This window comes from Drosophila pseudoobscura, chromosome 4 (assembly GCF_009870125.1).
Source record: "Drosophila pseudoobscura strain MV-25-SWS-2005 chromosome 4, UCI_Dpse_MV25, whole genome shotgun sequence".
In the NCBI taxonomy this organism is placed as follows: domain Eukaryota; kingdom Metazoa; phylum Arthropoda; class Insecta; order Diptera; family Drosophilidae; genus Drosophila; species Drosophila pseudoobscura.
Genome location: NC_046681.1, coordinates 4,440,639 through 4,468,568, shown reverse-complemented (window position 1 = coordinate 4,468,568; position 27,930 = coordinate 4,440,639). Strand labels below are relative to the sequence as shown.

At 41.0% G+C, this 27,930-nt stretch overlaps 2 protein-coding genes and 2 long non-coding RNA genes across 8 annotated transcripts; 2 read left to right on the top strand and 2 right to left on the bottom strand.

Moving 5' to 3' along the window:
- Positions 1-418: 418 nt before the first annotated feature.
- On the bottom strand, positions 419-2,880 carry LOC26533313 (uncharacterized). Of its 4 annotated transcripts, none has more exons than XR_004469341.1 (5): positions 2,699-2,877; positions 2,448-2,577; positions 2,276-2,393; positions 1,385-2,082; positions 419-1,327 (listed from the first exon to the last, which is right to left on the bottom strand). It is a non-coding gene; the product is annotated as an uncharacterized lncRNA (long non-coding RNA). The 4 variants fall into 4 exon arrangements; XR_004469340.1 differs by having other exon boundaries at positions 419-538; positions 595-2,082; positions 2,699-2,875; XR_004469339.1 differs by having other exon boundaries at positions 419-2,082; positions 2,699-2,880.
- A 14,867-nt stretch (positions 2,881-17,747) lies between these two features.
- On the top strand, positions 17,748-18,650 carry LOC4816370 (protein CDV3 homolog). Its single transcript, XM_001356155.4, has one exon. The coding sequence runs from the start codon at positions 17,870-17,872 to the stop codon at positions 18,566-18,568; it is 699 nt and encodes a 232-aa protein (XP_001356191.3). The 5' UTR covers positions 17,748-17,869; the 3' UTR covers positions 18,569-18,650.
- A 457-nt stretch (positions 18,651-19,107) lies between these two features.
- Positions 19,108-20,342, bottom strand: aust (australin). 2 transcript variants are annotated; one of them, XM_015181295.2, is made up of 3 exons: positions 19,928-20,342; positions 19,379-19,873; positions 19,108-19,316 (listed from the first exon to the last, which is right to left on the bottom strand). In XM_015181295.2, exons 1-2 carry the CDS (start codon positions 20,178-20,180, stop codon positions 19,446-19,448), a joined length of 681 nt encoding a protein of 226 aa, XP_015036781.2. In that variant the 5' UTR covers positions 20,181-20,342; the 3' UTR covers positions 19,108-19,316; positions 19,379-19,445. The 2 variants fall into 2 exon arrangements, with proteins under 2 accessions (XP_015036781.2, XP_002133199.3); XM_002133163.3 differs by having other exon boundaries at positions 19,383-19,873; positions 19,928-20,340.
- A 750-nt stretch (positions 20,343-21,092) lies between these two features.
- On the top strand, positions 21,093-27,630 carry LOC26532889 (uncharacterized). The gene is made up of 6 exons (XR_004469318.1): positions 21,093-21,234; positions 21,320-21,493; positions 26,588-27,058; positions 27,121-27,218; positions 27,275-27,319; positions 27,389-27,630. It is a non-coding gene; the product is annotated as an uncharacterized lncRNA (long non-coding RNA).
- Positions 27,631-27,930: the final 300 nt, after the last annotated feature.

Below are 27,930 nucleotides of genomic sequence, written 5' to 3'. Positions count from 1 at the left end.
GCACCGCAGAGGAAGAACAGAAACATTTGCTCGCTGCACAGACCGCCACAGGTAATGACCCAGCTCGTTGATGTACTTGCACTCCGGCTGAACTGCTGCATCTGGCACATCCGGGATCGGTAGACCATAGCGTTGCTTTGCTTTCAAACTGCGGTGTATTCTCGGAAAGGAGTATCGAAAATATGGCACCTTCTCCGACACCGGGTAATCGCTGTTCAATTTCTTGCGCCGTAAGGCCATGCTGGTGTTGCTGATTTAAGTGATCGTATCTTTGTAGGCCTACGATGGAACACAGTCGTCCATATCCTCAAGGCGCTAATTTCGTTACACGCAGAACCTGGGCCTGGGCACTTGGGTCGCTCACATCGTACATGCGCTTGCTCTATGCTTCCCTCATTGAGGAAATACGCAAAAATAGTTTTTCATTTCAGAAAAGCAATGCTCTAGAGCCGTATGCCATGACCAACTACATTCATTAATGTTGTATCAGTACCATCCCGTTGTACATCTTCACATATACTTTTAGTTCTTAAAACCACTGTAATTGCTTGAAACAAATTAGTTCTTAAGCCCACTGTGCTGTACCGTCAGTACCAACGCATATGTAAATATACTCCAGTAGCATAGAGCGCATAGAATAAGAAACACAAAAAGCGAAGAATAAAATTGAGGGCGAGAAAAATAAATAAATAAATAGTTTTTCCAGGCTATCTAATCAAGTAGCTCTTGTTTTATCTGTAAAAAAATACTTGTGTCAGAATTTCAGGAATTCAGTATTCGAAACAAAGGCAAATATACCCACAAAATTGACAATGAAGAATCCACTGTATTTCCTTTTCTGGCTAATTGTCTTGCTCTGGCTGTCGTTCTTTGTGGCCTTTTTCGGGGCCTTCTTCTATATCTGGTCTTATATGTTCTCTCAATGCAGTGACTGCTGCGAAGTGAGTTCATTCAGGAATAGCCACAGCCGCAGTCTTGCTATAAATTGAAAATTAATAACAATCCATTCCAGGGTATTGCTGAATTTTTCCTGAAGTGCGTTCAGTTTCCCGGATACTGTGCTGCAGGTATGATGCAGTGCAAGAAACCGTGCTAGAATCGACGAAGATGGCAAGAGGCGGCCACCCGCCACACAGTGCAGCACAGTGTCGACACTATCCGTTTACCACTGTACCATATACATTTCGTTGCTATGTAGTTTCCATGTTTTACTATCGGTTTGTATTTGGTTGTTGTTTTCCTCTTCAATCCTCCCTCGAATCTTTCGTTCTCGTCTACTACTTAGATACCGCCAGAAGATCTTCCTCTGCGTCTGAACTTCCTTCAACTGCAAAACCACCACGGACATCATGAACAGATTACATCAGGCCAACAGTTCACTTACTTTACTGTCGGTTTGTATTTGGTTTTTGTTCTTCTCTTCAATCCTCCTCCGTATCGTCTATTACTTAGATACAGCCAGAAGATCTTCCTCTTCGTCTAACCTTCCTTCATTTAGGGAACCATCTCCGACATCATAAACAGATTACTTCAGAATAATAGTGACTAGAAGATCAGTGGATGATGACATTGAGTAACAATATTTTAATCCGCAGTTTTATGGTAGAATTGCTTAAATTTTTCAACACTTATCGGCAATTAGCATGAATGACTTATCAACACAATCCTCAAGATTTTAAGAGTGCTTTGTATCCGGCGATCAAAATAAATTTAAACATGCGAATCCAGCAGTGTAGAAGGCTTAATTGGTATTTTAATTATTTTTAAATTTGAATAGTTTCATATTTAAAATATTGGAAACGAAATCTGATGGTTTTGCCCTAAGTCTAATAGATTGAGGATTGGCCTGAGCTACCATCAAAACCATAACTCGAAGTCAAATCTGCAGCCAAAAACTGCGCGCCTTGCTCTAGCATTACATTTAAAATAACTTCATCTTGTATGCAAACAATTCTACTAGCAGTGTGAGCTAGAAGACTTTGAATTTTTCCGCTTTGATTAATCGATTATTTCGCAATACTGATCATTGCTTTGAAACGCAGGACTAAGGCCTCGCCGTACAGCATTGCGAATTAATGTAGCCTAATCTGGACAGAAGGATACAAGCCTTAAAACAAATGAGAAGTCATATTTGCCTGCAAATACCGCCATGTGGCCATGTGGCCAAGCTTTCCCTTGAATCAATAAATTAATGTTTCTCCTTCGGATACTGCAAGATCTGCAGCCTGCACCCTTCGTCCTTAATGACTTTTCTTTGAATATGAGTTCTACTCACCTGCATATAATCCATTTTGTTGCAGTACGGTAACAAACTACTCTGCATTGTTGAATTTGAGTTTATGATCTATTTATGCATATTCCAAGAAATGTGGTCAAAAGTGGAATTTCTTACTCTACGAAATACGACAGGCTTCAGGGTCGGACTAGGTGGGACATGTTTAACATACCTTTTTGAAAATTTGTTCTTATTAAATTCATTACATTCAGGCAGGCTCCGTTTTTCAATTACTTTAGCGGATTACGTGTTCAGCTAAAACGTTTCGTTTTAAGGCTCTCCAGTTTTCAAACAAATTTTTTCTGTTTGCACCAAAACGAAAATTTTTATTGCCCTGGCCAATTTTTTCCGAGCCAAATTTGAGGTCAACCCAACCTCAACCAACCAACTAATAAAGTTATTTATAAAGAAAGCAAAAGTTACCTCTGATATAGGGTATTCCTTTTGTAATTAAGGTTCGTTTCGTTGTATAAAATGCCGTTTACTTTTAATTTCGTCAACGAAAATGTTTTCGTTTTGAAAACGAATAAATCTTGCAGAGTGTGAAAATGTTAGCCACAATTTATGTGTATTCAAAAGTATATTGGAAAACTTTTTTGAATGTGAAAAACGGAGCCTGTCTGATTATCTCATGTTGAACAACAATTAGAAAGACATGGAGAATGATCAAAACCACCATTTTATACCCGATACTCAAAATGAAGGTTTTACTGCTTAAAGGCTAATAATCAAATTGTACTTTACAATAAAAACACTTCTTTGCTAGGTATGTATGTTCACAGTTTTTAGTATCGTATAGTGTAATTTAAATTTTATAATTTAATTGTCCTCCTAGCTGTTCCAAAATAATAATTTCAAAGTAATATAAAATTCGCAAAGAAAATAATTGATTGAGCAATTTAAGTGCAGTTTTGATTTGTTTACCATCTGCAAAGCGAATAAGTATAATTCTTTTTCAATAAATTAGTCAAAAGATTATTTCTTATTATCCTCTGAGAAAGTTTTTCCTGCAAATTAATCCACCTCCACGACGGGAATGTTTCCTGCCCCCCTTTTTCTGCGAGATGCAGCTTGCAGCAATAGCAAAACTATTAAAAATTATTCATTAAATACAGAACACAATAAGGCGTACAACAACAATGGCAGAAAGTGCAGTCGGAAAACATGGAAATGAAAAAGTTGCCTGCCTCCCAGCACTACATCTCTATAGCTCCTTCCCAGCCAGGCCAAACAATTGCGAGGTGCCGCCTTTTCAGAGTTTTTATGCTCGGAAAAGTATGGAACGAAATTACATCTGTACGGTGCAGTGTGGCCGAGGTGTGAGGAGGCGAGGTGAGGGTACTCTGATGGGACGGAGTCGAGTCGGAGCTGAATCCATGAGCACAAGCCGTAGTCGGAAAGCCACCGTCGAGTAGTGAGCTGAAAAACGCCAAACTAACTAGACTTTCACTTTATTATTCATGAAAAGTGAAAAGCGTGCATTGCAACAGCCAGCAGAAGATGATGGAGAAGAAGGAGCTGCAGGAGGCGGATTGGGATCAGTGGGGGATTCCCGAAATGACTAGCCAGAAATGATGTGATGTGGGGCGTGGCTGGAAATTAAATGAAATTAAATGCAGCAACAGAATGAAAAGCCAGAGCAGAGTGACAGAGGGTCGCTCTCTCAGGGTGCACTCAGAGAAATGGTATATGTAGATAGCGAGTGTACAAGAAGCCAATTTTATAATCCAAAATCGGTGTAATTTGCATGGTATTCATTTCATGATATAGAGCTTTAAAATATTTGAATGTTTTAGTAGCAAAATTCAGTGGTCCTTTACTATTTTTTCTGTTTTAAGTGTAGGGAAAACGACCCTCTCTAGGTATTCAAGCAAAGTGAAATTGCGTTTGCCTCTTTCATTTGACTAGAACGCCATTGCAGAGCGCACAAAGCGCACGGCTCACACACCTTTAATCAATTATAATTAATTTGCCAGAAAATGTACGAATATAATTTTTATAAATAAGAAACACTAATCGTCGCACCTCCGCCTCACCATCGCACTACTGCCACACACAACGCAATAAAGCTAAAGGCCGGCAATTTGTTTCTATTAACAAAGCTGCGCCTACAAATTGCCCATCATTTATCAAGACCGGCTAAAAGCCGCAGTATGGAGAGGGTGTGTATATCGTTGAGGTGTGTGAATGGTGTCAAATGGTCAGGGACAAAGCACACCTGAGCAATTGGTAATGGTGTGGAAGCCACTATCATGAAAAGCAGGGAAGACAAGCTGACTAAAGAGGAGGCAACGGTCTGGAGTATGCCCTGCAATCAATTAGCATGTGAGCAGAAATATCGAGAAACCTACAGTGTGCTTCACTCTCTAACTAAGAAAGAACCGAAAACTTTAGTAATTAAAATAAAACACCCTGATATTAATAATACATTTATATTGTTAATTGAATCTATTAAAGAACCTCCGCGATCTCGAGTTCCAGTTGAGAGAATTAAAACAACTATTAAAATCAAATTGTAATATTTTTATCAGGGACCGTAAGCAATGATTATTTTTTTATTTTTGTAGATAAAAAAACTACACACTTAGATAGTTAAATCGTTTTTAAAGTTTAAATTAGTTAGTTAACATTATTAGTATTATTATTTATTATAAATAATTGTAAGTAATAATTAAAAAGGTTTGAAACAAGAAAAAAACAGAAAAGTGAGTTTTACTTTTCGCTCAAAAAATATAAATAAATCATCGGAAATGGAGAAATCTTTTCATCACTTATTGCACAAGTTTCTTTTAGTCTCTTCAAGTCAGATTTTGAATTCTCCCACATTTTTGTTGTATTTTAAAAATTGGAAAACCACATCCGAGGTACATTCATATGTACCACATGTACCGCACATGCGAGTCTCAGCTACAATCAAGACAAAGGAAAGACAGCGAAAGTGGAACTCACATCATATTCAACTATATTCGAGACATCCACACATGTGTTCTGCCCATGTTATGGGGCATCAGATACAAAGGCTACACGTAGATGCCGTCATCATCAGAGATGGCCAATTTGAAGTCATCACTCAGCGCTGACAAACAAGCGTCCGTCGTTCGTGGTAGGTGGTCGGGGCGGAATCGGAGATGCCTGTGGCACCCCCCGGCCCCGTCGGAGCTGGTTCGGTCCGATAGCACGCGCCACGCACACACTTCAGAGCGACCAGACCGGGACAGGGTGGGACAGGTTCTACTCGTAGGACGGGACTAGCGCCCTGTGAATCGGTCCCCGGGAAAGTCGGCAAGTCAGCAGAGTGCTCAGTCGACGGGCTCCAACATAACTCACAAAAACACATCAATTATGCGGGGCCTCCACATATGGCTGGTGAGGGTATGAGCACTGTGCCCAGTGCTCTTTATTAATGACAGCTAAACTGTCAGGGGCGAGTGCGGAGGGTGTCTGTGCGTGGCCTGGCAGGTGGGAAAAGCCAAGTCCTGACCCTGGCCACGCTTCAAGTTGTGCCCTCACTTTGAGTAATGTTCGCTTGTCAAATTGCAACCGAACTGGACAGCCATAAGTCAAGCATTGCCTGACGGCTCTGAGGTCGGGTTATTTTTTCCAGCCAGTGCACTGGCCAGCAATTGCAAATGTCGATGGGAAATGGATTTGACTCGCTGAAAGATACGTCTCTGCCAGTTCTATAGTAATTTGGCATTGGTCATATATTCAAACATATAAACATTCCATTAAATAGGTCGAAACGCTCCTTCAGAACCTTTAATCTCAAGTTTACATCGATTCAGCGAAAATCCTTAATATCCATTCTGTTCCCCATCGGCTTTCCTTAATTCATCAACTTTGTTAAGAACACATCTCAATCCTAGCAGGACGGGCTATTAAAACTTAAATCGACTTCTTTTACAAAACAACCAAATCCCATTCATTTTAATTGCTATCCGAAGAACAACAGCAGACTGAGCCCCAGCAGCCACGCTACTGCGTACTCTATATTCCACCCCGCACTGTATTCACGTACACCCATCCCATTCCGAACACTATCTGCTGTGCAACGCCTAAGAGTATGCAATAAATTTTATGCGTACCACGCGACCTGCCGGAACTTCTATGGAAAACACACACAGAAACCAAAAACAAAAATACGAAAACAAAAGAAGACAAAAAAAGAAGAGGGAAAATGGAAAACCCAAACATATGAATGACTTTCATTACTATTTTGATGCGAAATGCTTTAGCATCCGCACCAGATGGGGTTTCCGTTGTCGAGCCCTCCCATTGTATATCGTGTCCTGGCATGGGCATAGAATGCTTATCCATTGTTATGTAATCAATGGCGGTCCCAGATTGAGGCTGGAAGTTCCCTCTCTGCCCCTGCCCCTGCCCCTGCCGTCTGTCCGCCTCCCTCTCCGTACATCCTGCATGTCGGCATGCAATTCGCCGTGGAGCAGACGCAGGAGCTGAAATCGTTAAAGTTCATTGAAAACAAATGATGGCATTACTTTGATTTGATGTGTGCTTTGATTGCTCTCCCACACAAAACCCATCCCCGGGACGGATACACACAAATGATGTTGAGGCAGTACGCAAAATAGTTGCAAATGGCCCACACACATGAATACAAACAAACTGACGCAGACATGCCCTCTGCCTCCATGTGTGACGTTTTATTTTGTTGGTTGACTGATTTAGCTTGTCATTCAATTTCATGGTCAGTGGCTTTCGCCTCCAGAAGAGTAAGAAGTCATTTGCATTGTCCAGGGAAACACAGCAATTGATTTGGAGGTGAGCGAGACGCAGCTGCGACAGGAATGCAAGGACTACAAATAAATCTAAAATTGCCAACCGTAAAACTTTGTGGTTTTTGCAATGCACTGTTCACCCTTCAGGGATTTCCCAAAGCTCTGAACCAGCTACTTGTATTTTCTGGCCTCCACAAATGTAAACTAAGAAACCAGAAACCGAGGAAATATTTGGTTATGGCTACTCGTAACAGCACGAAAAGCCTATCCAACATTCCACTCCCCGATCGGAGCACGGCACTGATGCCAGACCACTAACTGCATTAACGACAAGAACCTCAGATAATCCCCCCCTTAGGGTAGATCTAAGAAATAGCTACGGATTAGTTCTGTTACAGTTTTAAGTGTTTTCATCAGATTGAAGGACGAACAGGAATGAATATCTTTAAGTAAATTTAAATCGAATGCTGGAAAAGACAGATTACAAATGGCAATGGTGGTAGAAGGTTACAATAGTGCTAATGTTTCGTTGTATTTTAATCGGAAACTGAAGAGTGTTTCGAACAAATTTTGTCTCGACACAAGTAATGCATTAAAATTTAAACGGATTATGGAACTAAAATTAGAAGACATACAACATAACTTCAATTATATCACATTATTTTATTGCAGGGCACGATCCCGAATCATAAAAAATAAAAATATAGTTAATGTATTAACTTAGCAAATCGAATGGTCCAGTCACGCCCTTTGCTTTCGTGCAGATGGGGGTTAGTTTTGTACAATTCGGAAAATGTTGAGTGGGATTGGGACTAGGGTATTGGGCCGCAACGATCTGATAAACATGTCCAGGATATCCAGGAAGATTAATCCACCCCTTTCGAGGTGAATTATTCACTAAGTGCTATCATTAACTACTGGAATGACTAGATTCAGCAACAGCTTCAGTCCCTGCTTTGTCTGCCGGGCACTAGCCTACCCACTATTTGGTTGTATCCAACATCATCGCTAACCAATATCCCCCACAGATCCGCCACGAACCAGCGAACTTGAAGTCCGTGACCGTGAGTGCATCAACAATGGCCAATCACTGAACAACAACGAACCACAAAAGTGCGAACAATTAAATCATGCTGAGTGACTTACGCCAAAGGACATCACATAAGCTGCGGGAACCAACCCAACCTGCAACAACAGCCCGAACAACAACAGCAAGCACTCTGCACAGAGGCATGAAAAGTTGTGTGGCGTTTCACTTTTAATAAACACATTAAGTACTTAATTGCACACTTGAGTGTGGGCGTCGAGTGCGAAGCGAGTGTCCTAGAGCCTGCCGACCGGAGTGTTGATGTGGAAACATACGAGTATTCCCCGCTGACAGTTTCCATAGAAATCATAGAAAAAATAATTACAAATATAGCCTTGTAGCCGAAGGCTGAAATACCCTCTCGATTCCGCATTCCCGCTAAAATAATTTTAAATTGTCGAGCGATTTTGTTAAAATTTAGCGTTTTTGCAAGATGCAACCATTCCAGGGCAACGTCCTTATACCTACAAGAGGCAAACAAAATATTGTCAGTCAATGGAGTGATCTACACTGCTTTAAGTCAACGAAATACTCGTCGCTGGAAGCTTATTGTGAAAACTAAAGTATAGTCCGTAAGCGTATAGCAAAGCAGCACTGAGGAAGAAGTAAGTAAAGCTGTCGCCAATTGATGTATGTATATCCCCGCTATACAGTGCTTTGGGTATGCTATGTCCCTATAGACAATCAGGTCCTGTCATCGCTGGCTTGTAATTATTTTATATGGCTATATGGCTGCGTATCTGCGTGCGTGTGTTCGTGTGCCTGCATGCGTGCGTGCTTGTATCTGTGAATGCAAACAATGGAGAGCACACTTGAGTTGGTCTCGGCTCCTACTTCTACTTCTGCCGCGCGTTGCGTGCCTCGAAATGTTTCAATATTTACCGTTTATTAGCTGCCACATGGAGGAGGGGCTGTGCGGAAGGGCGTACCGGGGAAGCAGACAATTGCGGACAAAGAGGTGTTAAGGTGTGGCAAGTGTCTAAATGTTGCATGTTCCTGGTGTGAAGTACTTGTATTGTAAATTGGTTTAAATTTCTAAGGCAAACTATTGGTAGCTGTATACAAATATTGAAAGATATTGAAGATTATAACCCATTTTGAAAGATTCTAAGCTGTCTGTCACTCAGAATTAAGTATCGATAAAACAATGCTGCATCAGCTTCTTTCGACGTCGAAAATCGTTAGCCACTCAATTTTGTTTATATTTTAAAACTAGAAATGAGGGCATGACTCTTTTTTGGGGAGTCAAATATCTGTTAAGTGAGGTGGTGCTTGAGAGCTCAGATTATCATTTCCTCAATTATCCAAGACTGCCGCCCAAAATCTGGTTTCAGAATTCATCTTCCCACTTTTTCCTATCAAAAAAACTGCGATATGACCAATTATTCTGGACTATATTCGAAAAAAAGCAGGCGACCATTTGGTTTGAAATGGTTTCTCATAACAATTCTCTTTTCAGTTCATTCGCTGTTTTACTGTTTGTTTTACACTCATATCTTCAAGTTCTACCTTTTTTCGTTGTGTACATATATTAATGGGGAATATATGGCTTCTTATTTTAACTATAAATAAAATCCATTAGTCAGACTAAAGATAAATAGGGATATACAAATGTAGTTAATAGACCATTACATTTTCCTTAAGAAACCATTTACATAGTTCGAGTTATACGTTTTTTTCTCTGTTCTTATAATCTTCCCCGATGCCCCGTAAGCTATTTGAAATTATTACTCGTATCTTTATGATTATGACCCATGTTCTTCTTCAAGCCAAAGATCATTTAAATGTTTACGGGGAGCATAACTTTTTCCATGTGGTAAAATAGTTTTTATCATTTTTACCGCATACTTTTGTATGACATTAGCACATACGGAAGCATATTCTTTCTGGAAGTAAAAAACATTTTGTCCTTTTTTTTGGGTCATTTGTTTGCAAAACTGTTTCACTTATGTTTCATAAATAAATGTTGAGCAGAGCGGGAGGCGACAAAAAGTTGCTGCCCCTCACACACAGGAGGATAAACATATTTTTGAGTTGCATTTAATGCTATTACATAGACATAGATAGACATATATGTATATGCATTCACACATATACACACTCATACACATGAACACGCTGGCAGAACATCTCAAAGGAAATGCCTTCGTCTGGGGTTTGTTGCTCGAGTTAAATTCCACATAGGAGAGCAAGAAAACATATTTAACTTTTGTAACAGGATATACGGCACAATAGTTGCAGTTTTGCTCGGATACTAGCTCTCGTTGTCTGTTTGCTCTATTTTATGGCATGAGCACTTCTACTTGAACTTTCCCCAACCCAACTGAAACTGTGAACCATATACACTTGATGCATTTTTGAAGTTTGGGCCAGCAAAACTTTTGACTTAATAATATATGACATTTTAATGCCATTTCTATACATTATAATTGAGTGCAAAATGTAACCAGAAACCCAAAGAACCCTCGGCGAGAGTGGCTATGGGAAGTGTGTGAGACTATAAACTTCAGTGGCTGGCAGTTCTCAAGGAGTATTCCAGATTTCCTGACTGTTGTAGCGATGGGGCTAAAATGAGCGCCAAACAAAAGTTTATGAATATTATTATGGAACACGCACAAAAATCAATAAAATTAAAAGTATGTTAATCTATATTTTAATATGGGAAACGCCAAGTATTGTGCTGATATTACAGAGGTGAAGCCTGAACATCGCTTAGATATTCTAAATCGAGTCAGCAAATGCATCAATAAATTACAAATATATGTGCACTGCTATAAATAAAGAAATTAAAACTATTCTTTTATACCCGTGAAGTGGTATACAGAAGCTGTTTACCCACAGAAGATATTATACCCCATAAAGTATGTACATATATACATACCTATATAATATGTAGAGTCTTCTTTCAAGAATAGTCAGTGATTTATTGGAGTTCGTCCGAGTATTTCAATAGCTGCCATAGAAACGATCGGTCGAAACGATGAAGATCGATTTTTTGTATAGTTTCAAGGGTATTTCATCTTCGGCGCCTCGTGACGTAGCTGGACTTTATTTATTAAAAGTATTTGCTTGTAAATTCCGTTGAAGTTTCTGTTAATTGAACAATCACTTGTCAGAGGAATGCAATTTTCCGAACACTATTGAAACTTTGAGGAATTTTAAATATACATACACATTGTTTGTTCCATGTTCTTCGTCCTTTATGACTTAATTTAAAGCACACGAGCAACAAAGAGGACAGTCGTATTAAATAAATGCCGAAAAATTCCATCTATTTCTAGTTCAGACAAAGCCAAAACCCCAATCAAAATCCCAAAGCCACCCCACGAAAAACGTCTGAAAACTTTTAGGAAAGTCAAAGCCACAGACAGCAGCAGTGGCAGCAGCAAATCGGGGCAGTCAAAAAATATTAATAAACCGCAAGCGCTGTCTCGCTTCTGGCTTCTGGCTTCTGACTGGGCTCCGCTCTCCCCTTATCGCTTTAGGAATGATATAAACCACAGGATAAAAACTCAAATATGCAGCATCGACAATTTTCCACAGCCATGTGAACAAAAAAAAAGGAAAACTATGAAAACATCATAAATTTCCCACAGTCGGAAAGGTTCTAGAGAGCTGACTCACCCGCAAACTGTAGAAGCGCTAGGCTGTGGCTGGGGGAGGGGGATATGGCTGATTATCCAAATGATGCATTTGCAGCCCGAACCACGAGCCACGAGCAACGAGCCCCGAACCAGTGAAAATTGCGAAAGGCTTTCCTTTCGCAATTAATCCTTCGATTGGAGAACGCTGCTAGTGCTGCTCGTAATGCAACAAGTCCGGGCCGGGGCGCACTTCATTGAATCGGCAGCAGTACCAAACGAAAACCGACTCACAAAGGTCACCAAATTACGGCACTCATTTGGGTTAGCAAGCAATTTGGTTGATGAAGAGCTGCGATAGAGAGAGCGCAGCGCTCCCATGTCGGTGGGGGTCTATGGGGTTAGGGGCTAAGACTAGAAGTCAGCATGAGGGCGAACTGGGCGAGCGGAGTGGACTCCTTAATTGTGGTTTAATTGAGTGAATTTTAAGATCCTAGCGCTTTGATAATACCGACTGTCTGTGGCTGCGTGAGTATGCGATTTAGATCCATATAGGAACAGGGCTGAAAGAGGGACAGCTGTCTATTGTTTTATTTCTTTAGCTCGGCCAAACCACGAAATGACTTCATGAACCCCAATTTCATTATATGTAATATATATTTATTTTGTTAATTAAATGTTCTATACATTAGTACCGTCTTAATTAGTATGCAACCTCAGTGTCAATTTTTGCCAAAACTTTGGGTTAGTAATCGCAATAGCAATCGGAAGAACTACTAATTTTTAGTGTCTGAGCACTTACGTACATTGCTCACTCATACTCGTAATGATCTCACCACCATTAAATTTGATTATTTTCAATGTCTAAGGTCTGCTCTAGGGGAGACCCAACAAAAATATTTGCCACCTCTGATATTTTCCTTCACCGCCGCAACCTCAACCCTTCCATGCAGGAAAGCATTGCACACTCGTTGAACAAACAGCTACAGCAACTATTATGCCTTTATTATTTATATTTTTGTGCTCCAGCGTAGTACACACTTAATTATCAGTCGGAAAGGCAGAGCACAAACAGCAGAAAGCCACAAACGGAATTATTGTGCAAGAGTCCTACAAAAACATTATTAGCGTGTGAGGGTCACACTCGCAGGGGCCTGCCCCACAAAGGCTGAACAAGCACACACCACACGTACGATGGCTGGGGTAGGGGCAGGGGCAGGGGCAGGGGCAGGGGCAGAGGGTTGTGCATTTTACAGAAAACTTTCGAGAAATTCTAGCGAACATTGTTAGTCTCGCGAATTTGGCGCCACACACAACTTTTTGCCATAAATCCAAATTTTCTCCACATAGAGGTTTCCTTCTCTCTGGCGCATACGTACGAGTACTCGTATTTATTTGTTTTACTATAATAATCTGTGCCAGTACCCAGTACACCCAAAGGCAGGCACTTGAAAGCGGAAGTGCAAGTGCTGCGAAACTTCTTGTTTGTGTAAAAATAATTTCGGCTGCTCTTACAGAAATACTTTTGCTCTTACGAGTACGAGATGGTATTATCAGTGAACATGTTTATGCTAAATGTTAGAGAAATGTTCTTGAAATAGCCCGATTATTTAGTTCGAGAGAGCATTACGGAATTATATAATTAGTTGTCTTGAATAATATATTTTCACTGGCATCACACTAAATGTAAGCCTTCAAAAATATTTTGATGAACGAAAACTCCACCAAACTCGTACCAGCAGACTTTCAAGGAAAATAAAAACCAAATATAAATAAGCAGCAGATTAGAAATCACTGTCCAAGCAATCAAGGTTCCTGTCTATGCCACAACTTCACACATTGTACACATCATTCATGATTGGACTTCCATTGAAGCCAGCTCCATCATCAGCCAGTCCGTGAGTCAGTCCGTCAAGAACTTTATCATCTTTGCTGAGAACCATTGAAGCTTACACTCATCAACGAAATGCAGTGGGAGAGAGCGATGGGGAGGCGGAGGGAGCACCAGAATAAAGGAAAAGGAAAAATACATAGCTGCACAAATATTATGGCACTGGCAATATTTACACTTTCCACGCTTTTAACATTTTGCTTTCGACTTTCCATTTTCTCACATTTTGGCACTTGCTCTATCCACCTCTCCCTCTCTCCTGCATGTCTATCCATCCATACATCTGTACTTCCAACCATCCATTGCGTCGACCTTTTCTTTGCACTTTGCTCTTCTTCGACGCTTCGTTTGCCAAAATAATATTCGTAAATAATTTTTGCACCTTGATGTGATTTGTGCGCAAAAATATTTTTCCAAATGATTTGTTTACTTATGTATTTACTTTTATCTGTGCTTTTGGCCAATTTCTGGCGTGAGTGCGAAAGCGACAGTGCGAGAGTGCTGGAAAGAGATGGCAAAAGCAGCAAAGTCGAATAAGGAGCTGCACCAGGAACAGAAACAGAAACAGGAGAAGGAGCACTCACTGTAATTGTATTTGCTTTCGGAGCTTCCTCCGCGCCATTTTCCCGCCACGCAGCGAAAGTCAAACACAAATAAATAAACCGTTAAAGAGAAAGAGGCATGGCCATGGGCGGTGGGCGGTGGGCGGTGGGCGGTGGTTGTCGGGGGAGCCGAAGCAAATGTGCGCTGGAAAATGCCGATGCACATTGATTAAATCAAACAAAAAGGAGGCAAATAAGAAAATTGGATAAAGGCAACACAACAGTTTTAGTTCATCAATATGAAAACGCTTTTGAATAGTCAGAATTCTTATCGTCCTCAGTTGCCGATAGATGATACATACAGATATAGAAATACATACAAGCTGTAGTCTTAATAGACATTCGGCTTCCTACTAATAAGCCTCCAATCTCAGAGGCTCTTAAAAAGACACATACACGTACATATGTACATATATCTCTATAGACGTGTATAATTTTACGCTATTCCATGAAATAGTTCAAAAAAATGCGCTCCAGAGAAAAAGGTATATTTAAAAGGCATTTAGCAGAAAGAAGTTGGGTGTGATATGCACTCTCTTCATTGGGATCCTATTTGGTATATCTTCTCTGTTGGTTTCGGCAAACGTGCTACCAACTATCCATAATTCGACAAACAATTTTCATGCCACAGCGATGGTAGCGATGCGATGGATGCGATCCACATAGAGAGGAGTGCGAAAAGCGCGTGCATGTGTTAAAGTCGGGAAAACGTGCGTGACGCGGATAAGTCTATAATTTAAATGTGTTGTAACACTTTACTGTAATGGTCTTACGTATGTACGGTACAAATTGTCGGGTTCAGGCCACGGGGAAAATGACTGAATAAAATTTTCAACGGACTGCGTCAGAGGGCTATAAACAGCTTTAAAGTAATCGAGTCGCACAATAAGCATAAAATATAATGTTCATATGAGCAAACAGTATCGAAGAAGAGTGCACTGGCAGAGGGTAAGCCGAGCTAAGGCGAAAATAAAATAAAACTCCATGCGAAAGTTCTTAGCTGAAAATTGTTTACCACTGCCGATGATACTGAAACTGATGGTCATGATGATGTCATCAGCACTACGCGAGGGTGTTCCCGAATTATGCATCATGGTGAATGTGAATGTGTCCCCATTGAAGGATTCCCTGTTTTCGTATACGCACACCACCCCCCAGACACACCCTCACAAAATCAATAGCAATAACAGGAGTTGGAGTTGGAGGAGGAGAAGGAGCTGAAGCTGGTGCTGGAGCTGGAGCTGGAGTAGTCATCGTTGAGATGAGCCGCAGACGTCGCCGACTCTCCGGCCAGACGGGCCGCCAATGTGGCGCCAATATTTTTAGCAGTCTCCCTTCCGGTGGGGGTTGATTTTCCTCTGTTCCATCGGTACTGTTCTCCTTCCGCCTCCTGTTTCCCACCCCGTGTGTGTGCGGTTCCGTCTGAACTTTTGATGCTTTCGGTTTCGGGGCTTTCCTCTGATAGTTTTCACAGTTGCTCTCTGAACTTTTCATGCAGACTTGGCAACTGCTCCTTTTTTCAGCCACTGACTCATGTGCAATGAAATGTTCTACTCTTATTTCCAAACATTTCCCTTTGATGCTCGAGCTCTCCTAATGAGATATTTGTGGCCTCGAGGAGTGGAATTTTTAAATGAGAGGGGCTCGAAAATATTGAAAACTTTGATTAAAAATCCAGATACATTCTTATGGTCTTTGTCTAATTTTTTACTCCCTGCGGCTAGCGGCAAAATTTTAATTTTCGATTTCACTTTCATCTTTTAATTGGCCTTTGGTGTTAATTGAATAATATTAATTACTAACTGACAATCACAGGTGCTTTTCTACATCCAAAATGTAAGTGGTGTAGACATCGAATCGACTCTGGGCAACCGAAGATGTTGAGGCAAGCGCCAACATTTTTATAAAACAAAGAAATTTAAGAAATTTAAATGGTTTTTAGGAAAAAAAAACAGTGGCAATATTAGTAAAGTACAAAATTGACACAATATATTTAGGAACCATTTACTACGAAATTCCATACTCAAGGAGAACTGGCGTGATATTTGTTTGTGGATTTTCTGCCCGTTTTCTTACAATATTTCACCATTTGTGGACTTGTAAATGTACAGATTTTTACATACATCTGTCCATGTTCCAAAGCTATTATTTATATAATTTAATTAAATTTCTTTCTGGGCTTTTGAAACATCTATTAGGTTTCTCCTTTGTATCCAAACAAATTTGATTAATACACACCCAAATGGTCCCCACTAATTAAATAATAAATTTAAGTAGTGACATGAACAAATCTTGTTGTTGGCGTTACCTCCCGGTCCGTCCCTCTGGCCCTGTCTCTTTTGGCCAGCACATTTGTTTTATGTCATCGTCGTTTCATAAAAAGCTTTTGCAGTGGTGACGATGCCAGTGTCGCCCCGGCGACAAGGACGACAAGGACAACCTGCACTTGCATTCTGCCATTGCATTCACGATGCGCTTCTCCTTCTGCCACTGTTTCTGCTTCTGTTTCTGTTTCTGGTCTGTGGTTCCTGGTAATTACTCAAGCAGACGTCGAGCACTCGTGGAGGACTTGTCGGCTGGCAAACATAATGAACATATGCGGCACAGTGGCATAAAAAGGTTTGCTCCTCCACTCCAAATGTCGCCGCATAGCGGGAAGTGGGCGAATGCAGCGATTGCACAGAAGAGGCGTGGCCAGGGCATTACGCGCACATAATTCTAATTAGTGGCATATGTCAGCGGAGAGGATATCTCATAGACCATGTCCCTCCTTCCTCTCTCCACACGCTCAAACACAAAAATTATGTTATTACAGCTTTCGAGTACAAGGGGGATACGTTACGCGTGGCCGGAACCCTGGATTAGGAAACCGAAGCTTTAGTTACCCTTGCATGTTCTTATAATTTCCAATACGTGCATGACATAGTTTTTCAAAGAGAATTCTATGGTACAGACATACCTACAGGCCTATGTCGTCTTGGGCGTTGGGACACTCGAAGCGGTGCCGCTCTTTGCTCACTGTCCGATACCCCCAATCGATACCACTAATGCTTCTCACACAGCACAATGTAGAACGTTTGAGTCCACCCATTATATTAAAATATATATAAATATTTTTTTAGTTTAGTTTAGATCTTTGAGCAGAAGCTCCTGGTCTTAATGAAAATACAACTTGGAGATGTATAATTACATTATTTTCTTATGGTCATTCACTATGATTGTGCGTTTAATTTTCGCGTATCTTCTAAATTATAGATGCCACAGATTTGTAGTCCATTGTGTGGCTGGAAGGGGGTGGGGCAATTGTAACAGCGAAATCTAACAGGAGTGTGGATAACCAGATGGATGCTGATCATGAATATATATACTTTATATATACTTATATACAAATGCAATAATCCAATAATTGGTAGAAGAAGCTCAGATCGATGTGCGTGGTGCTGTAGTAAATTTCAGTGACAACTGTGGCTGCGATTCATCGGAAGACGAGGTGCAGAGACGCCACATGAGCTGCGGCGCTAGTCTATTTATTTCTCAATATCAAGTAGGCTCTTATTAACCAATAGTTTTGCTGTCAATTTCAGACGAGTTTCTCCAAAAATAGATATTTCGCAGAAAAATTGTACTAGTAGGAAAAACAATCCGAAAGTTTTGTTCCTGGCAGAGACTAAAATATACATACAAATATACAAAAATGTCCAATCTCGAAGATTTCTTTTCCAAAAAGGATAACAAAAAGTCAAAAAGAAGTGCCGAATATTTGGCCGCTGAGGAGCTGTACAAAACGCTCGAAGAATCAACGAAGTATTCATCGGAGGACAACTCCAACCTGGAGGATGCCTTTCAATCGGAGGCATCGGGAACTGATTCTAAAGGAGCCTCAGCTTCGCTGAAATTCGGGATCCGTTTCTCAGATGAGGCCTTCAGCGAAGAGGATGAATGGTCTGACTTCACCGAGGAGAATCGTCGTCAATTTACTTACGTGCCACGCACCTTATCGATGGCGCTTACATCCCCTGTCCCTGCACCTGCCCCATTCGCTGGTGACGATCTGAAGGAGGAGCCGGAGCAGCTGGACACTGGAGGTGATGGCGTTGATGTGGGATCAAAGGATGGGGAACGCGCGCTTGCCACAACATGTCCCTGGCAGAAGTCGGAGCAGGATAGCCAGGGACAATCAGACATAAAAGCGAATACCCCGGTGGTCAAGAAACAAATCTACATTCCCCCGGCTCTCCGTCAGAGCCAGGGCGACTTTAACAAACGCAAGGCGCAGCCACTTCAGCGCAAGGCTCCGTCTACGATGCCGTTCAAGCCCCAAGCCCCCGATCTCAATAGCCTGGAGTACTTTCCGTCCTTGAGTGACTCAAAGATATTGAAGCGCCCCAAGTAACAGCCGGGACGCCTCTACTTGTTCTGTTCAAATTTAAAATCAACCATAGCTCCCTTTATAATAAATACAACAAGAAGACTCACTCTCCCTATTTTCACCCTGTATATTCTGACAGACAAATTGGCACTCCATAGACCCATTAGCATTACACGACTCGCTGGTGGTCCCCGAGGTGTCATTAGCTCTAAACGAGCCAAATATTTACAATAAAATCGGCTATAGCCTTAAATGCACCCCGTGGACTTCGAGCAAAACCCAACCCAACAGCAGGCCTGAAAAATTGAACTCCCCAATACTAGCCTGGTCTGCAGCAATCGGCAAGCTAATGTTGGCTGTAATTTTGTTCTCTACTTCTTTTGGCTAATAAATTGAGGTTGATGGAAGTGAAAGTGGTTTGAAAATGAATGAACAAAACGGCTTCGTTATTCAGTAAGCTAGATGTACGTAAAAGGTACTTTTTATTCCCATTGTAATGTGAGTTTAATGTTCTCATGCTACAGCTGGCTTGACATGGGATTACCAACTGATACGAGCACATCATTGGTTTTAATATAATTTATTCATCATTCTGTAGAGGATACAAAATGAAACGAAAAAAGTTAGTTGGGATGGAGCAGCAGAAGGCATTGTTGATTGGAGGATTGGTTGATTGGGTTGGATAAGGCGTGGTTCGTGGGAAGATCAAAGTCGAGTTTAGCAAGAAAACTTAAGTTTGCCATTTGTTCCATATGAGTAATCCATTTTGTACCTTCAAATGTAATATAATATTATTTTATACTTAGAAAAATGTATTATCCACTTATTTCTTACATACATCTTTGTCGGGTATTACTGGCTGTAAGCTCGTCCAAAGAAGCGGTCCAGGGCAGGGCGTACACTACATCTTGCCCATTTTGGTGGCCATGTCCACAATTACTTCTAGATTACTCTTCAAAGTCTTCACTTGGCTCAGTACATTCGCGTCCAGTTGCATGAGCACCTCACGGTTCACCTGCTTCATTTTAAGGGGCTTTACCATGAACACGCCCTTTTTGGTGGGTATGTGTACGTCGGCACAGTCCTCCCGCCGATCAGTCTGAACAGCCAGCGGGCTGCCTCCACTGGACAGCACCAACTCTCCGGCGCGTGGAAAACGTAAAAAAGGCATGGGTGGCACTTTCTGTGGGGTTCTTCCACGGTTAAAATTACCCCTGTCCATCGATTGTATGAGTGAGCGCGGCAGAAGGGAGGTCTGGGGAGTACGCGAACGTCCGCGAGCGGTGCTGATCGAGCTGCTGCGTGCTCGGCTGGTTGGTGGCTCGGGAACTGAAGAGGATAACTGTGAGGCTGTCATAGTAGCAAGTATTCGCATTCACTTACCCTTCCACTTGTAGTCGGTGAAATATTTCAGCTTCAGATTCAAAAACTCCGACATTTTCATCTCAAGCAAATGATTGTCAGTCCGGGCGTGGATGAGCTTGATTTGAGTGTCCACCTGATTCTTGGCGCGCTTCTCAAGCTCATCGACCTGCTCCAGAACGGCATCGATCTTGATTTGAGTTAGGCGTACCTTCTCCTCTTGGTCGGCTTTCTCGCGCTTCGCCTGACGCGTCACAATTCGGGTGCGAGGCATCTTTCTGAACTTCCGACCGACTTATGAATTATGATACTTGCTACAATAATTCTAACGAATACAATAATTCACAGGCTACTTGGTTATGAAAAAACATTAACTAGTGCATTATTTCTGAACTGAACTTTATGGAAACATACTAAAATAAATTACATCTAGATACGATTTAGCACGTTGAATGAGAAACAAAACTCAAGGATAGATCGATTTTATCAGTAAAATTGTTTTTTTTATCTTATTTCCATACATTTGTATGGAGGGTTTATTTTCACAAAATATTCATTTAATTTTTGCATTCATCTATTAGATCCACTGACCATCATTGGTCTGTGTCCACGACAGCACGGATAACTCCATGATGTCCTTAGTAGTTTTTTTTTCAAAGTGTCGATGCTAGTTTTAGCTCTAAAGCCCTCCAAAAAAGAGTATTCAGAAAATGTGAGGGAAAAAATTACATCAAATAATTTATTTACACCAGTCTTCTTTCTTGTAGTTTTTAATCAAGAGATGTTCGCTAGAGAACGGCCCTTTTTTGGGCACATTCCAATTTGGTTCCACTTCTGTCCAGAATGTAGTTTCTTCTGATCTAAGGTCTCGCGATTGATTTTGGTAATCGGTGGTGGATCCTACTTTCCTTCTAAGCAGGCTAACAGTGTCCCCCATAGGGCCCATAGCAGGAGCAGCAGCCATATGGTCCGCACGGGCCGCAGCAGTGATTGATCGACCGGAACCACTGGCCGTTGTAGGGTCCACACAGGAGGCACGGTCCCAGACCACCAGTAGGTCCACAGCAGGTGCCGGGCATTGAACGGAAGCAAGGATTGCACATCTTAGGAGTTCCTTCTGCCAAATAAAAAAAAAAATCAATTTTTATTACACATTTTATTCACTTTTTTTTAAATAAATATTTACGTTTGCCTGTTTACGGAAGTAGGATTAAAAAAAAAAACAAAAAATTTTATTTTTTTTCCCAAAATATGTTTATCGCTTGAGATCTCAGACTAGAATGAAAATCGGTGGAGCTCACACAGGCTCGAGCATTCTACAAATCAAGGTAAATTTCAAGGCCTACCTATTTGGGTGAAATTTGGGGATATTTATTACAATTATTACTATTCTCTGATATGGATTTCAAACAGAATATTTCCAGAAATTTTACCCAGAAGAAACCGTTGTGGTTATCTCAAAATCAAATAGAATTCCACTTCACCGCGTTTTTTGAAATATTTGATGCTGCCGCTGAGGGTTCCCCTCCATCGCCTCAATGTCATAATTTAGCTGGAGGCGCAACAAGTCGGGAAAAGCTGGATATGGTACGCGACTCATTCTTTGTTTCGTCCCTCGCTTTTTATTGTTTCAGTAAGAGCAGAGTTTTCTTAAGCATTTCATGAGAAGGGAGAAGGGAGAAGTGGGAGACAAGTACACGCAAACATATATTTCATCCTGGCCGGGATTCCATATTCTGGCTGCCGGCCCTCCACTTGAGCTGAACGCTGGTTGTGTTTACTCTGGACCAGGACTGGGATTCCCCCGTCAAAGTGAAGTAAAGTCATTTGACAAGTTTTGTCACGTGCGTCACATGTTGGAATGCTTCCTCGGTCCCTGTTTCCCATTGCTGGTGAGCCTTACCCGGGCTTCTGCACATTTCAAGCAATTTTCCAAGCATGCCTTGTTGCTCTGGTTGTTGTCGCCATTGTTTCAAAATTGTTGCGCTCACGTTAATGTTGTTCTTGTTGTTGACCCGGTTTTCCTCTTATTTTCTTTTTATTTTCCCGCTTTCACAGCAACATAGCGACGTTCGGTGGTCGCCTAGGAATGGCGTTGAGGAGTCGTTGTTTGCTCAAATGTGTTTGTGATTATTTAGTTATGGCATCTAATTGAGTTTTGTGTTTGTTTGGGACTTGGAGAGGGCGAAGTTGTGGTGCTGTGCGGTGCTGGGCTGCTGCTTATGCGACGGCTAATTGAGTTGATTACTTCAACAGTTCTCACGTTGTCGTAGGATGGAAGGGCACACGAATGGAATGAAATGGGAGGTACACTGAGAGCGGGGCACTCCCCGTGCTGTGTGGAATTTATACTCATTGATATAGCATAATTAACAGCTTGAAAGTTTTCTTTTTTGCCTCACACATTCCGCATATTTGTACAGAATTATCTCATCTTTCTATCACTTTACACTCCTTCAGTCTCTTTCAATATAAGCTCTGCCGCTCCTTAAGTTTAGCTCCATGGTTTAGTAGCCTTGCCTGCTTTTTAAGCCGTACTCGTACATACATATATGTATGTTGTAGATTCCGTTCCGTTCCGTTCCATCAACCCACAAGCTCGTCCTAATGCCCCATCGCGTGCCGTTCTCGTATTACAGCATTGCATACTTGCAGGCGTGCAGCTGTTCCCATTCGATGTGGACTCTGGGGCGACTTTAAAGAAACGTCAGACCAGACCCGAATACGTTGTGACTGTGAAGTTTAATGTTACGTGTTGATGTTGCCTTTTTTTTGATTATTTTCAGTTCCGTTTGGCTGTTCTTTTTATTTTACATTTTTAGTAACGCCCTCGGCAGCCTGCTGAGAAGTTCAATGTCCGCCATTTTTCAAGCGTCCGTGCAGCGGAAGTTTAGCGATAACTTTTTTGTTGCTTATATTTTTGATTTATTTATTTGTATTTAAACGAAGGCATCTAGAGTTGAACGGAACTCCATTAAAATTGCAGGGCCCTTCTTAAACCTAACCAGGAGAGGTTCGCCCGCCACTTGACTGCTGAAATAATCCAGGGATAAAGTACACAGATGATGAGGTATACATAGGTATAGGAGCAGTGCTTTCAGCCAGACAAAAGCCAGCCCACTCAGTCATACATTCAGTCAGTCGATGGCATCCTTATCTGTTGTTGTCCATACATCCACATCCACATCCACTTCCACATCCACAACAACATCATTATCCTTGGGAGGGAATTAGTGCGAGTCAAGTGAACTCTATCACTCACCCCCTCTCTCTCACTTTTTCCTCTCTCTCTCTCTGTCTCTCTGCCTCTCACTCTCTCTCTTCTTCTCTGGCTTTCTCTGTGGCTCAACAGCGAAGCATAACTTATGCCCATTGTAGTTATGCATTGAATGTTTTATTGAAATGTACAACCCAACAAGTCACTCAGTCCTCAGTCAGGCAGTCATTCACTCTGCCATCCAGCAGCCAGCTAGGCAGCCAGGCAGCCGCCAATCGAATGCACAAAAACCTCTGCCATGTGAAGACGTTTGTTGATTTATAAAGCGCTGCATGCAATTATCCGCTCAAATGGAGTTTGTCTATTGCCAATAACGCATCCCGGGAGAAAAGACCATTGTGTACGTGGGGTATTGTTCCGTTTACGGGGGCAAAAAGCAGTATTATGGTTTCCACAAAATTTTCCCTCAAAACTCTGGAGTCTCAATCGGACTGTTTGGATGGACAAAAGAATTTTTGGCGTTCGTCAACAAGTGGTCCATTAAACGAAACTGCATACGAGCCAAATGATGAATGAACTATAGTGAATGAAATAAAAGAGATTGTTGATCCAGTGACTAAAGTGGAAAGCGATAATTCAATTTCCATAAAACACGCGGGAAGGCACTGCCATCTCTGTCTCTTAGCACAAGCCGATCTCGCAGGATTTCGCTATACTGCCCGTGAGCAGAGAGATCACTTCAAAGCGACCAGTGAAATAGAGAATAGAGAAGTAAAAGCAATAAGTCGTTTGCTTGATTCCACAAAGTATTCAATTTAGTCTCCCACATTTTAAAAAATATCGAAAAATTGCCCCAACATTTGCCAAGAGTCTCTATTAACACCCAATCATTCAACGACCCTTTGCATTCAGTAGTTGATATGATTTGAAAGCACCGCCACTGCATCGATATTTGTATATATAAACACACAACATTCGAATCTATTTTTTTTCCCATCAGCAAATTAAATTGATTTTCCACTTTGGACGGCAACAGTTTGCAATTATACAAAGAGGTTTTTTTAAGGCAACAAGTTCGAGCAAACAAATTGGAATTCAAGTGCTTGAATTTTCTGAAGACATGAAAATGAAATTCTTGAAAAATGGGCAGAGGGTCAGGAACAAATTCGCAACATTTTCCTCTGGTCGTAAATCACTTAATTAATTAATCTTAATTTGAGGCACCAGAACAGATGTCTCCACCTACACATAAATCTTATAAATTGACCCTTTAAAGTGTCGTAAAATGCATGTTGAGCGAGAGAAGTTTTCAAGACATTTAACCCAGAATGGACCTCGGCCCAAACGGGCTGAAAGAGTGCAAGAAAAAGTTTATAATTAAAACTTTACGCACGTTTTGGCTAAGTAAATAGCACAATAGACGCAGACGCACAGGCGCTGCCAACACTAACGCCAACACAAACACAAACGAAAAACACAAACAAGATGGCTTTGGTTTCGGTATTTTGGTACGCATGCAGCGTACGAGAATTTTGTGCTGCATACTTAAGTGGACGCCCTCTTGCGCACACACCACACCCCAGACTCAAGGAAGAACATATGCCAGAACCGATGGAGTCCTGTGGGGCAGGGAAAGGAAAATACAGCCAGTGACACTAATTATGTGACCAGTCCCTTTCGAGGGAATTCACTAAAAACTTCACATTTAGTTTTACAGAAAGTGCGATTTAAATCCCCAAAAACTACTTAAACTTTCGTCTGTTAGCCCTTTACACCCAACATTTTTTTTCCTTGCCACTTTAGTGATTATGTTGAATCTTTTTGTCTTATAAATAATGTATTATGTATGAAGAATACGAGTATAACCCGATGCCATTTTATTCGAATGATGAGATTCCTTTATTGAATTTACAACCAGAGTTTAAGAACAAAATTGAATTGCATACCCAAGCTGCACTCAATTTCAATCGTCCCGTACTTAATGGATACATACCATATCTTGCAGCTATGTAACCAACTTGTAACAAGCAAACATATTATTCATGGGGAGTGCCGCCCGTAAAAACAACAGGAACAATGACAACAAAATTGTAAGCCAAATGAAAGTTCATATGTAAATGTTTTGGCCATGTTTTGTTTGTGTTAGAGTGTGGCCAGCCAGTTTGAGTTTGGTCAGCTGATTGTTTGCTGCTGTTGTTGCTGCATAAATAAATGCAAATGCGGCTGGAAGGGCCAGGGCCAGACTGCTCGAGGTTTTTTCAGTTTGGCTTTAAATGAATTTGGGAGAATTTTAATTGCTCTGATTAAATCATTTTCGTGCCTATAGTTGGAGAAAACTTTTAATTAAGTATTATGAACGCTGTAAGCTAAGATATTGTTTAACAAATGTTTGCGAAAAGGCTGCAATGCTTGCGGCCTCTCAACGGTCAAAGGCAGAGATAGGGCCATTTTCGAGTTAATTGTCAGGGAAAGGCTCGTTGGCGTTCGGTTGTTGCCACTTTATTTTTGTGAATTGTATGTAAATTATTGTAAATTGTTGCGGTTTTGTCTTTTGTGCTGCACAAACTGGTCATACATGCAAATTACCCTGTGCGACGGGCAGGCATGCTCAAGTTCAGTGACAGTGTTGAAAGTTGCTAAAGGATTCATATTCAAAATAGCTTAATACAAATACTATTAACTCACAGCAATTACGAGTACTTATCAACGCGTGACCGCTGGGAGAAATCGATATAGTAAGCGATAAATCATTCGAATAGCTCACACCTGGGTATCGTATAGTCTACCCGCTGCGCAAACGGTTCTTCTGTTTCGCGGCATTAATATTTTTCTCTTTTTCTGTAGGCCAGCCTGTCGCTTTCAGTGGCTGTGGCCCATTATGGCCAGGCCTGTGTTTAAAGTTTGTTGTTCTGTCGCTGTCTCCGTTCTGTTGCTGGGAAAAACATTTATTACACAATTCGTAGTCTCCCGCCTCTTCCCCTAGACCCACAAAAATTGTTAATTTCATATACATATATCTATGTATGTATGCGTATGCGTACTGTGTACATTTTATTTGCATTTTCCATGCACAAGGCTTTCAGGTGGTGGTGGTGGCGCAGCAACGCAAAAAATGATTGCTTATAATTACATAACATGTGTTTGCGTCATTGTTCTTCCTGTAGGCATGTGGGATGTGCATGTTTTTCGATGCGGGGTTTTAGTTAAAAATGGCCGGGGCATTCTATGAATACCAATTTGAATGCAAACAATTAAAAACTGGCATGAATTAAGTGAGAAATGTTTTATTTTAGTTTAATTGGAAAATATTTTCGGGTGGCAAATTCAATTTACTAAATGGATTGGCTTCGGACCAGAATATCTATTTTGAAGATTGATTTAAATACTGAAATTAAATTTCGGCACTTTCTTTTGCACTGCCAACTCATATGTGAATATTAAAAAATATTCTTATTATTATTCAGCTGTCATCAACACGCGGTCTTCCCGGATTCGCCGACAGTGAAAAAATGCTCAATGGCTGCGGGGAAAGATAGAAAAAAACGTTAAGCGACTTTTTCCTCAGCATCTGGAACATCATTATTCACATGGCACAATCCGGGATTATCGCACCGGGCAGTGAAAGGACGCAGTGAAGTGGAGGGAGCGGAGCAAAGACGGGCTCGAGTGAAAGTCAGGAGGCCAGAAAGCCCACCAGTAAGCAATGGGGGAAGTAGACCAGGAATATTAAAAAAAAAATATTGACTCAAGTCGCAACAGGAAGAGACCCTGAAAAACTGAACATGGATAACTAATAGTCAGGGACAAGCCTGCCACGCAAAAAGTTTGAGCACTTTTTGTGCATGGCTTAGCGGGAAGGATGTCCATTACGAAGCTTCCTTGATCGGTGTCCTCCATTTCATCCAAGAGCCAACTTCATTAATTCAAAAAAATGGGTGAGAAAATGCATTTTTGGTATGAGTATTTTTTGTCGGAAAAGCATTTGGGTATTTTCCAGACTTTTGATTAATGTTATTCAGGACTTGGACTATATATCAGAGTGGGATTACGAGAAATTTTGGCAAATTAGGGTATAGCTGAAAAAAGAGAGTCCAGGTGAGATCTTTAGATTCTGAATAATGAAATATAAATTACATATACCCCAATGTCAGGTATCCATGGTTACTTATTGTCTGTCTGACAGTCTGATAGTCAAGGTGAAAGCAGAGCAATGAATAATGCTAATATTACTTTTAAGAACAAGTAAGTTAATTTATTTATTTTAGCCAATCCCCCACGAGATGGTTCCCGACAGCGACAACTGCACCAAACAACATCACCATCGACAAAATACAGAAAAACAAAAAGACTAAGGAGTATTCAAAGACAATGTCCGGCTGAAAGACCAAGGCCACCAACCCAACTAAAATATTTCTAAAAGCGGAGGGTCAGAGTTGATGGGAAGTACTCCAAATTTATAGACATCTTTAAATAAATAATAATTGATCATTGCATTATTATGATGCATTGATTATGCACCAAAGTAATCGGATCGTTTCGATTTAGCGAGCGTATTAGACTCGAATACTAATAATGTAAGCTCATTTAACTAGCTATTCAACTTATCCTAGTCACCAAACAATACTTACCAAGCCTTTCCCGGACCTTATTACTCTTATGTACTTTTACTTATTCCCAAATTTCTCCTCCTTAACTCTCTCTATCATCGTTACCGAATGGCAGATAAGCCTACTGAACATAACCCCTCAAAGTCATAACCCCTCTGACACAAATCTAACCACTCCTCTCTATCCACCACAATCTAATG

Bases quoted from the DNA above. Each gene is read 5' to 3' on its own strand.
- aust (XM_015181295.2), bottom strand. From the start codon at position 20,180: ATGCCTCGCACCCGAATTGTGACGCGTCAGGCGAAGCGCGAGAAAGCC. The intron at 19,874-19,927 runs GTAAGTGAATGC...TATCCTCTTCAG, and splicing joins CACCGACTACAAGTGGAAGG to TTCCCGAGCCACCAACCAGC.
- LOC4816370 (XM_001356155.4), top strand. From the start codon at position 17,870: ATGTCCAATCTCGAAGATTTCTTTTCCAAAAAGGATAACAAAAAGTCA.